This window comes from Callorhinus ursinus, unplaced genomic scaffold, assembly GCF_003265705.2.
Source record: "Callorhinus ursinus isolate GAN/ISIS: 27379988/994484 unplaced genomic scaffold, GSC_fseal_2.0 scaffold43, whole genome shotgun sequence".
NCBI classification, from domain to species: Eukaryota; Metazoa; Chordata; class Mammalia; order Carnivora; family Otariidae; genus Callorhinus; species Callorhinus ursinus.
Window position 1 is genome coordinate 4,712,261 of NW_027397105.1, and position 11,208 is coordinate 4,723,468.

The window sequence follows — 11,208 nt, forward strand, 5'->3', positions numbered from 1 at the left end:
AAATCCACTCCCAACTCTCTACATAAGCAATTATTTAAATAGTTAGGAGAAAGAATAATAAAGCAATTGCCCTGTGCTTTTGAGGTCAGTAGGTTAACTCTACAGAGTTTAATTAAAATTTGATAATAAATGCCTACCCTCTGCAGGATATTTCATTAGTCTTCATCATGGCCTATGTTAAATATTCCTTATTAATTACTTTTTACCCCTCTTAAATCCTCTTCTCATGAAGCAGGCTTCTCATTACTAATTAGGATTCTCACACTGGGGAAGGAGATTCCTTGAAGCAGCCACCTTGTTAGGAAGGGATATCCACCACCATAAAAGAATAAATTGGAATTCTATTATCTTATTTTTAAAATATCTTACACAATGCAGCCAAGTGGTAGGCTTTAAAAAAGCATCAAAGAAAAGACCACTCTGGCAATGGCTATGGTGTAATCTCAGTCACATTCTTTTTGATATTAATAAATAAATTCCCTTTCTGATTCCTCCTGAAAATAGGTATGGTACTGAGAAAAATCAGGTTCCTTTGGCTTGGTAAGTAGACTTGTATGTAGAGATTAGGACTAAGAAGTTCTGTCCCTTTACTTGGAGGGGTTCAGAGGAAGAGAATTTCCCACAAAAGGAAGTAAAATGTATAATCACAAGCTAACTGGGAAGTTTGAAGGCCGTGAAACTGATTTACTTCTCAGTGCTCTTCCAGTCCTTTCCTTGGACCGGTATTGGAAGCCTGCTTGCGTTCTGCATTCTTGTTTGTTGCCATCACTGTCACCTCTAATCTGGATCATTTTCATAGCCTCAGCAGTCTCTAGGCTCTGGTCTTTCCTCTCCTGCTCCATCCTCTGGGCTACTGCCAGAGATGGGTCAGCTTTCTTTCTCATGAAATCTCACCAGGTCCATGCATATCCTGATTTCCTCAGCACCACACAGGAGGCTGTTCCCTTCACAGGCAGGCCTTCCCTCTCTGGCTGGGGCCTATGCTCAAACTACTCTGAAATCTCACGCTTGTCTTCTCTTCTTAGAATGACCAGTTCCATTTCTCTTTATTTTTTTTTTAAAGATTTTATTTATTTATTAGAGAGAGAGAATGAGAGATAGAGAGCATGAGAGGGAAGAGGGTCAGAGGGAGAAGCAGACTCCCCGCCGAGCAGGGAGCCCGATGTGGGACTCCATCCCAGGACTCCAGAATCATGACCTGAGCCGAAGGCAGTCGCCCAACCAACTGAGCCACCCAGGCGCCCCCATTTCTCTTTTACCAGATAACTGTCTACTCATCTTCTAGGAGCTGTTTGAATTGCTGTCGCTCCTGCTGGCTTGAGCTCCTCAAAGGCAGGGACGACTGTCATATCCCTGGTGCCCATTTCTGTACAGACACACACTTGGTTCTCAATAGAATTGGTTGAATGGATTTGGGGGTGCACTAACCACCTTTGTATTCCCTCAGAGAACATTTGCCTTCTGTTAACATTGGTTCACTGACTACACTCATCTGATTGCACAGTTAGGAGGCTTACAAGCGTTGAAGAAATGAATTAGTTCTCATAGCATTACAGAAACTTGTAATTAAGAGAGACATGTATTTTTAGATTGGAAAATTCTCTGCAGATTTTATTGCCTTGATGTTACAGTGACATGTGACAGTGACAAAGAACTTCACAGTTTGCACATTTCTTTGGTCACCTTTCAGCATAAGAATGGATTACTCTTCACTTATGACTTTCGTGTGAACCTCCCGGCTCTTCACCCGCAGCTTGTTGACCTGGGACTCAGCAATGTCAGCCCGTTCCTCGGCCTCCTCCAGCTCGTGCTGGATCTTGCGAAACTTGGCAAGGTTGACATTGGATTGTTCCTCCTGAGAAAAGAAATTTCAGAGAACGAGAAAATTTGACATTTTCTGATTCTCACTGCCTTTATTACTAGGAGCAGCTACTGGATTTACTTCGTAAATGAGAAAGCAAAATGTCCTGTTATTTGGTCATGTACTTATTTGGGGGCAAGGCATCCCACTAGTTGCCTCTGAACGTGTGGGCTCACAATGCCCCCTGCTCGGTCTCTCTCACTTGATTCTCTTCCTGGCAAACATAAGATGCTACAGTGACAACAGGGAGATCAGAGTAGCAGGAATCTGAATCTTTAAAAAGCAGGCATGGTGATAGTATTGGGTGCAGAGAACCTTAAGGAAAGTTTCTGATGAGAAAGATGATAAGATGGGAAAGGAGCCAAATGAAAAAGAAATATTCTGATGGATATACTGTGAAGTCATTTAACAAATCTTAAGACTTCAGAGCCCTCATTAGCATAGCCCCCGTGAGTGCTGGAGGTTGCTGGGAGTGATGGAGTGTTCTAGATAGGGAAGTGAGTTGTAACCAAAAAATATTTCTATACTAACATGCCTGGAAAATTGCTTAAAGAGTTCTCAGAAGAAATGCACTTGAATCTCTAAGGCTCCAGTAATGACTGGTAAAATTTTTTCATTCCAAATACTCATTTTCATACCTAATTTTGTACTCTTTTTCCTTAAAGAAAGGCTCTTAAATTCTATAAACTTCAGGCTCCACAAAAGCCTGAAGTTCAGGACTTCTCCTGAACTTTTCTCTGTCATTATGGAGCTACTCACAGCCTCTTCAGCTTGTCTCTTATAAGCTTTAACTTTGGTTTGTAATTTGTCCACCAAGTCCTGCAGCCTAAGAATGTTCTTGCGATCCTCCTCAGTCTGAAATGAAAGAGGTAGCAAATAGTGTTATTTGAAAACGGCTCATTATTTTCATTTTCTTGAGAGAGCAGCAGGTGTGAGAAATATGGAAAGGCGGGTCACCTGGTAAGTGAGTTCCCTCACTCTCCTCTCATGTTTGCGAAGACCCTTGACAGCCTCGACGTTGCGCTTCTGCTCATTTTCAACCTCATTTTCAAGTTCCCTCACCTGGAAGAGAACAAAGGCTTTTAGCAATTTGGCTGTAAGTAGCTGTATGAGCAGGTTGGGAATTGAATGAAGTGATGGGGACCCACCCTGGCCTCCAGCTTCTGGATCTGCTTCTTCCCGCCCTTCAGGGCCAGCTGCTCAGCCTCGTCCAGACGGTGCTGCAGGTCCTTCACCGTCTGCTCCAGGTTCTTCTTCATGCGCTCCAGGTGGGCGCTGGTGTCCTGCTCCTTCTTCAGCTCCTCGGCCATCATGGCTGCCTGATGAGCAGTAAAACAAAACCAGTTGAGAGAGCTGAGCTAGCGCATCCGGATTCAAGTTTGACCAGGACCGTGTTGCCCTCTGCTCACATCAGTGATGGCCTTCTTGGCCTTCTCCTCTGCGTTGCGGGCTTCCTGGACAATTTCCTCCATCTCTCCCTGGATCTGGGAAATGTCTGTCTCCAGCTTCTTCTTGGTGTTGATCAGGCTGGTGTTCTGTTTCAAATTAATAAAAAAAGAAAGGGAAGGACATTTAATTATATTCTATTTACATTGTCATTTTGACTAGTGTAGACAGGCAAAAATTCTTGATCCAGGGAAAATTCAGAATAAACACCAAATCAAAAGTTGACTCTTAAGTTATGCCTTCTCTTCTTTTTATCCATACTTCTGTTAATGAACATTTTCTGAAATTCTTCCAGGTAAAATTTGATTTTTGGTATCAGAGATGTTCGACCATTATCAGTGGCTGTTTGTAAGCATGAAGCACAACCCTGACCCAAGAAAAAATTTAAAGTGCTGTACCCTGTAGTGCCACACAGCTCATGGAAAATGGATTATTAATTTTTAGTTGTTCATTCATGTTTGGTTAGCTTTATATTTAAAGAGCGTAAGTAGGGGCGCCTGGGTGGCTCAGTCGGTTAAGCGACTGCCTTCGGCTCAGGTCGTGATCCTGGAGTCCCGGGATCGAGTCCCGCATCGGGCTCCCTGCTCGGCGGGGAGCCTGCTTCTCCCTCTGACCCTCCCCCATCTCATGTGCTCTCTCGCTCTCTCAAATAAATAAATAAATAAATCTTTAAAAAAAAGAGCCTAAGTAGCATCATTATTAGTACAAAAATGAACCAAGAATCTGTTATGTTTTGGAAAGTTGATAGTATGAAATATTTAATTCAAGGATACTAAAAATGAGTAAGAAAAATGTTGTATTTTAATTTGAATTTAAAAGTATTTGTAGTATGTCATTTTAACATTTCCATGATGCTATTTCCTTATATTGCAATTTTTAAAAAGTATATATGTTTATATAATATACAAATTAGCAAAATAAGAGGTAAGGAATAATTATTGTACTCTCAGTAACCAGAGATAACCATTGATAACACTTTGTTTATCCTCCTGGATGTTTCCTATATATTTTCAACGAAAATGATCATGCCTTATCTATTATTTTTAAGTTGCTCTTTTCACGTATTATGAACATCTTTTCATGGCAATAAGTGCATACTATAATGGCTGCTTATTAGCCTTGTGAGGCTACACCACCATTTATTTTAGCACATGCGTTATAAACAACAAATGCTGAGTAGCAGTAATGATGGCTTCTGTGAATTTGAACTGAAGAGCTTCTTTCATGTAGTTAGCTTCATGTGCATACACGATACATAAAAATAACTTGGTGGCTTATTCTTTTTCCTCTGTTTTATTTGCTTATTGATTTGCAGCTTAGAGTTGGAAAAGACAAGATGGCCACTAATGTCACATATATGGTTATTAGTAGAAGGCCTTCTGCTTTTTTACAAAAGTTTCTAGAACTCTAAATTTTGTCAAATCAACATGATTATGTCAGCCCATAAATATACCCGTGAACTGGCTAGGCCCTAGTACTTCTTAGTAATACACATTTTCCAGAACTCCAGGAAGGGAACCTTGCCAAGGTTTTCCCCTCAAATTATCTTCAACTTCAGGGAATGCATTTGCTCAGCCAGAGTCCTGAACCTCACCTGGGTGTGCAAGAGTTGCACACGCTCACTGGCATCCAGAAGCTCTTGCTCTGCCACCTTCTTGCTCCTCTCGGTCTGCTCCAAGGATGCCCTTAGCTCTTCAGTCTCAGCCTGCAGCAGGTTGGCTCTGCGCTCCACCATGGCCAGCTGTTCTTTAAGGTCATCTTGGCCTCTGATGGCATCGTCCAAATGTAGCTGAGTGTCCTACACAGAAAGAGGCAAAGACTCTTACTCATGCTTTCATTAAAGCGAGTACACATTTGGGTCATGTACATACTTTGTTCTCAATAACTTAGAGTATGATTAGGGAGGGAAAATCTGCAAGTCCCTTTAAAGACAAATTCTTTGTAGCCTAGGGTAGTAGGTCTCCTCAAAAGAACAGGATATTATAGTTTAGATCCTAAATCATAAAAAAATAACCATGGCTAAAGCTATAAAATATTGGATCAGGAAAGCATCCTCAGAGATGAGCTGGTCTAATGATGTTGTTTTCTATATATTAAGTATAGATATGTGATTTTAAAAATGTATGTGTATATATATACATTATACAAATGAAGTTCACCTAAATGAAGTGATTTGTGCAGTGTCTTCTCTTCAGCTGACAAGGTGAACTTTTAGACTTTCCAGATGTAAGCTGTTCTTTGGTTGTGTATGTAAAATTTTCAACTGATTACCATGTTATTTAGATTTATGGTATATAAATTATGGTTAACACCCAGACCGCATGACACCATGTGTGTTTATCCCAGTGTACCTTCAGTATTCCTTGTGTGTTTCTAAGATTCCTTATTGCCTCTGCAGCCTGGCGGTTGGCGTGGTTCAGCTGGATTTCCATCTCATTGAGGTCTCCCTCCATTTTCTTCTTGATCCTTAGGGCATCATTCCTGCTCCTGATCTCAGCATCCAGGGTGCTCTGCATTGACTCCACCACTCTGATGTGGTTTCTCTTTAGCTGATCGATTTCTTCATCTTTTTCAGCAATTTTCCGGTCAATCTCAGATTTCACCTGGTTTAACTCAAGCTGGATGCGAAGGATTTTGCCTTCTTCGTGCTCAAGAGATCCCTTTTTAAAAAGCAACACTTAGGTTACTCTTGGCTTTTTGATCCTCTCGGGATCTTCCCTGGTGTAATCTGAAACTGGCCCGTGTACTTGGAGCAGGGAGAAGACCAAAGGAAGAGGCAGGCCACTCCAGCTTGGTGGTGGCAGCTTAATAATAGCAAAGGGAACTTACATGAGAGGCTAGTTTTGGGTGGCAGGAGGATGAATGGATCCCCACATCTGCCCACCAAATTTTAAAAGTTTACAAAGAGACGCTAGGTAGATTTAGTCACATATACCATGTAGGTATTCTTAACACCAAACCACTGTCTCAAGGCTATGTCTTTGGAGCAGCCTCTGGGAGCCGGAAAGGCAAGTGGAACCCACATTCCTGGGATAGGGGAACAGTCTGCAGTCACGTCTTTCTGATGGTGTTTACCTGGTTGTTACCTAGAGAGCTTGTTGTTTGTTTTGCACAATATGATGCTTTTTTTTTTCTTCCCAATTTTTTAAAAAATTTTTTATTGTTATGTTAATCACCATATATTACATCATTAGTTTTTGATGTAGTGTTCCATGATTCATTGTTTGTGCATAACACCAGTGCTCCACGCAGAACGTGCCCTCTTTAATACCCATCACCAGGCTGACCCATCCCCCTACCCTCCTCCCCTCTAGAACCCTCAGTTTGTTTTTCAGAGTCCATCGTCTCTCATGGTTCGTCTTCCCCTCTGACTTACTCCCCTTCATTCTTCCCCTCCTGCTATCTTCTTCTTTTTCTTTTTTCTTAAAATATGTTGCGTTATTTGTTTCAGAAGTACAGATCTGTGATTCAGCAGTCTTGCACAATTTACAGCGCTCACCGTAGCACATACCCTCCCCAATGTAATATGATGCTTTCTTGAAGAAGGCATTCAGAAAACCACAAACTTCCATACATCTTAATTTAGCCTCTTCAGTCTGCATTGCCAAGGAACAATGCAGTATTTCTCACTGAATTACAGGGGTTATCCCCGGTAGCTTTGCAACATGATAGCTGCTCTCAGTCGGTATTAATTTTTCAGTTTGTTTATAATGCGTAAGTGGGCAAATGGAACATGTACCTCTGCTTCCTCCAGAGCAGCCTGCAGTTCACTCTTCTCTTGATCTACCTGTTTCTTCACTTTCTCCAATTCATGGATATGCTTTCCCCCCTCTGCAATCTGCTCCGTCAGGTCTGAAATCTCCTCTATAGGTTAATAATAAAATATCACATTCAGTTGAGAAAAATGAAAACTTGAAAAGATGTCTCCCCACCACTTTTGAAGTAGAATGGTTACAAAGACTCACGCTGTAAGTTCTTGTTCTCTCGCTTCAGGGTTTCCAGGTGATCCAGGGATTCCTCATAGGCGTTCTTGACCTTGAACAGCTCAGTGCTGAGTGCGCGGGCCTCCTTCTGGGAGGCCTCAAGTTCAGCCTGAGTTTCCTCATGCTTCTGTTTCCCCTCTGCCAGGACCTGGAAGTACATCAGAACTAAGCCTCTGTGATCAAGAATCAGGCCACTTTCCCCCAGGAAGCCGGTCACTGTGGGCCACCTTGTCAAAGTTCCTCTGCTTCTTGTCCAGGGCGGCGCAGGCGGCGTTAGATCTCTCCACGTCCAGCATGAGGTCCTCTACCTCATTCTGGAGCCTCTGCTTCGTCTTTTCGAGGGAAGCACATTTGGAATTCACGGCCTCCACATGTTCCTCAGCATCCTGCAGACGCTGGGCCAGCTTCTTCCTGAAATGTTGGTCAGTGCGAGTGACCAAGAGCAGATTCAGAGCTACGACAGTGAACTTTATAAAGCTGCTGACTAGGAAAGCATATTTTCCCCAAGATTCTTTGCTTCTCTGTCCACAAATTGTTTAGGTTTTCTAAAAATGTCTTATCAGTACCCATTCTGTGTCTTTAGTTTTCCCTAGTGAATTCTTATCTTTATGTGAGGGGTTGTTAAACATATTCATGAGGCCTTTTTGTGTGCATGGTGGTGGTGGTGTATGCATTATGAGAGAGAGAGAATGAGCCTATCTGATTATACAGTGGTGGACACCACCATCTTCTCCTTACAGACAGTCATGTCCACTGAAGAACGGGCCGAGACCACAGCCCTCCCCGCATCACCCGAGGGAGCAACGTGAGGATGTGACAGCCGTGAACCGGAGGCGTATCATCAAGCATGCCAGCACTGGATAGCGTCATTAAGCATTTTTTAACATGGTCCTCTTCATAAATGAAACTGTGGCCCAAAGTGATGCGTACAAGGTCATATGATTATGATTAATCACTAACTTTCTGGGTCTGATGCCCCAGACAGCAAATGTTATTCCAGAATTATATTTCCCAAATACCCTCCAAAGTCTTACTGCTGCCTTCACCAGCTCACACTTAACTGGAGTGTTCCCTCTGCAAATGCTCGCCAGACCTCCTCATTCTGTGTAATTCTAGCAACTACTGACATAAATGCAATTTAGAGAAGCTTCCTTCACTGGGAACATAATGATTATTTCCCTTCCATGTGTCACTCCCATGAGTTTTATTCCATAAAAGTGTGTGTAATTAGTGAATCAGTTTATTGATACTGGTTCTTAGTTAAATGACAGAGTATGATAGTCTTATTTTGAACCTCTAGGTAGGGATAAACTGATTATTGTTAATTATAATATTCATAATAGACCACTGTCTCCATTTTTCCTTATATTGAAGGAAATTAATTCTACTTAATTCATAAAGGGTATGCTGATAATTTTAATTCATTTTGGTGGAAAGAAATTTAAGGTATTTTTGTAATAGACCAAAATGTAGGGAGAGCTGTGGTCTCGGCCCATTCTTCAGTGGACATGACTGGTCTGTAAGGAGAAGATGGTGGTTTCCACCACTGTATAATCAGATAGGCTGAAATATTCCTCCTATCTTCATGCCTGAAATATTATTATTTTTCCTTCACTGCCTTTAAACTTTTCTTTCTGCCTCCATCATTAAGAGCCCATACTTGGCCTCCTCTAGCTCCTCCGTGCGCTGGATGGCGTCCGTCTCGTATTTGGTCCTCCACTGGGCCACCTCGCTGTTAGCCTTGGACAGCGCCCTCTGCAGCTCGGCCTTGGATTCCTGCTCCTCCTCATACTGTTCCCGCAGCAGGTCACAGTCGTGGCGGGAGGACTGCAGGGCGTGGGCCAGGGCGTTCTTGGCCTGGACCAACCAAAAAGTGTGCATTGTACATTTATGTTCTGGTCATTGATATTCTGTAAGTGAAGTTCAGTAGTGTGTCACGCTACAAAGTTCAAGTGATTGGAAGTCTCAGAGAATTCTCACCTTAGACTCCTCTTCCAGCTGCCTCTTTAATTCCTCAATCTGTTGTGTAAATGCTTGTTTGCCTCGTGATAGCTGAGACACCAGAGCTTCTTTCTCATCTAGCTGTCGTGAAAATTCACCTGTGAAAGACAATGTGAATGATTTAGTTCTGTCATCTAGATGGAAGACTAATTTAAAAAATATGATAACATTAGAACTCTTCTTACTCCATGATGAAAAGAATAGCTCAAAAACTTTGATGTGGTTGAGGTTATTTCTTGCTTTTTCAAAAATGTGAGCTTTGGGGCACCTGGGTGGCTCAGTTGTTAAGCATCTGTCTTCAGCTCGGGTCATGATCCTGGGATCGAGTCCCCCATCGGGCTCCCTGCTCAGCGGGGAGCCTGCTTCTCCCTTCCCCTCTACCCCTGCTTGTGTTCCTGCTCTTGCTCTCTCTGTCTCTGTGTCAAATAAATTAATTAAAAAAATGTGAGCTTTCTTTGATATTTTAAGGTCTGTCTTTCTTTCTTTCGAGTAATGCTGAGGTAGCAAAAAATTTCCTCAGCCCAGGAAGCTTAATTTTCTTCCAGTTATAGCTTATAATCATCCTTTTTACCACCTCTCAATAAAAAGAAGAAGGAATGACAAGTGAATGATAAATGAGCGTGCGCGGCTTAAGAAATGATGGGTGTTAGGAGGTGTTCACAAGTGGAGGCTTGCCTTTCGTTCTTTGGCTCTCTGCGTGCTGGCTGTGTGTGCCCACTGACCTGATTCTGTGTGTAAACGAGCCTTCTGGGCTGACAACTCATTGATGAGGCGTTGCTGTTCCTCTTCCTTCGTTTTCACTTCACTAAGCTGGTCCTCCAGGGTGCGGCATGTTTTCTCGAGGTTTCCCTGTGGTGGGAAGTAGAAAACGGGAAAAGATGGTACATTTTTATTTGTAAGTCTGCATTTGGAGATAACTACTTGTGGAAAGGAGCTGAGCTGTATTTACTTTTCTAGCCACTCCAAAGCCCACCACAGTGCCCTGGATATAGAGGCACATAATTTGGGCTACATGAATAAATAAATAGTTATGAAAACTGGATTATTGTCTTTGGAAAACATGAACATCATTTAAATTCTGCATCATGTGGAGTATGGTTTTTAGATAATTTTTTTTCTGAAACTGCATTCTTTCATAGTCATGGGGATAAAAGTTAACATGATTTCTACAAGTCAGGTAGGAAGACTGAATGATTCATTTCAATATAGTGATGTCTAATAGGCATAAGAGGAATAATTTTAAAGTGAGATAACATAGCAGCAGTATCCACAATAGTCAAACTATGGAAAGAGCCCAGATGTCCATTGATAGATGAATGGATAAAGATGTGCTGTGTATACATGCACACACACAATGGAATACTACTCAACCATCAAAAAAATGAAATCTTGCCATTTGCAATGACGTGGATGGAACTAGAGGGTATTATGCCAAGAAAAATAAGTCAATCAGAGAAAGACAATTACCATATGATCTTACTCCTATGTGGAATTTAAGAAACAAAACAGAGGATCATGAGGGTAGGGAGGGAAAAATAAAACAAGACGAAACCAGACAGGGAGACAAACCACAAGAGTCTTAATCATAGGAAACAAACTAAGGGTTGCTGGAGGGGAGGGGGGTGGAGGGATGAGGTACCTGGGTGACGGGCATTAAAGAGGGCACGTGATGTAATGAGCACTGGGTGTTATATGCAACTGATAAATCATTGACCTGTCTCTGAAACTAATAATACATTGTATGTTAATAGAATTTAAATTAAAAAAATAAAATAACATTTAAAAGTTTGTACAGTTAGATTAGATATATTCATGTATAAACTCTATAATTTTGAATTGTTGCAAATGAAAAGGGGACAAGTTCACAAAAACCTTGGCTTTGGAGACCGTCTCCATGTTACTGGCGAGGTCATCGAT

General features: G+C 41.8%; 1 protein-coding gene across 1 annotated transcript in view; it reads right to left on the minus strand.

Moving 5' to 3' along the window:
* Nucleotides 1-1,702: 1,702 nt before the first annotated feature.
* The window catches only part of LOC112817045 (myosin-4-like), a 25,913-nt gene continuing 16,407 nt past the window's right edge, over nt 1,703-11,208 (minus strand). The window contains exons 23-36 of the mRNA XM_073881716.1: nt 11,164-11,208; nt 10,014-10,140; nt 9,271-9,389; nt 8,951-9,147; nt 7,518-7,701; nt 7,273-7,438; nt 7,047-7,171; nt 5,659-5,967; nt 4,902-5,105; nt 3,271-3,396; nt 3,010-3,180; nt 2,819-2,923; nt 2,621-2,716; nt 1,703-1,855 (exon numbers count right to left, since the gene is read on the minus strand). The exon at nt 11,164-11,208 is cut by the window's right edge and continues 90 nt beyond it. Of these exons, the coding sequence (XP_073737817.1) occupies nt 1,703-1,855; nt 2,621-2,716; nt 2,819-2,923; nt 3,010-3,180; nt 3,271-3,396; nt 4,902-5,105; nt 5,659-5,967; nt 7,047-7,171; nt 7,273-7,438; nt 7,518-7,701; nt 8,951-9,147; nt 9,271-9,389; nt 10,014-10,140; nt 11,164-11,208 (2,127 nt within the window). The remainder of the gene's footprint in view (nt 1,856-2,620; nt 2,717-2,818; nt 2,924-3,009; nt 3,181-3,270; nt 3,397-4,901; nt 5,106-5,658; nt 5,968-7,046; nt 7,172-7,272; nt 7,439-7,517; nt 7,702-8,950; nt 9,148-9,270; nt 9,390-10,013; nt 10,141-11,163) is intronic.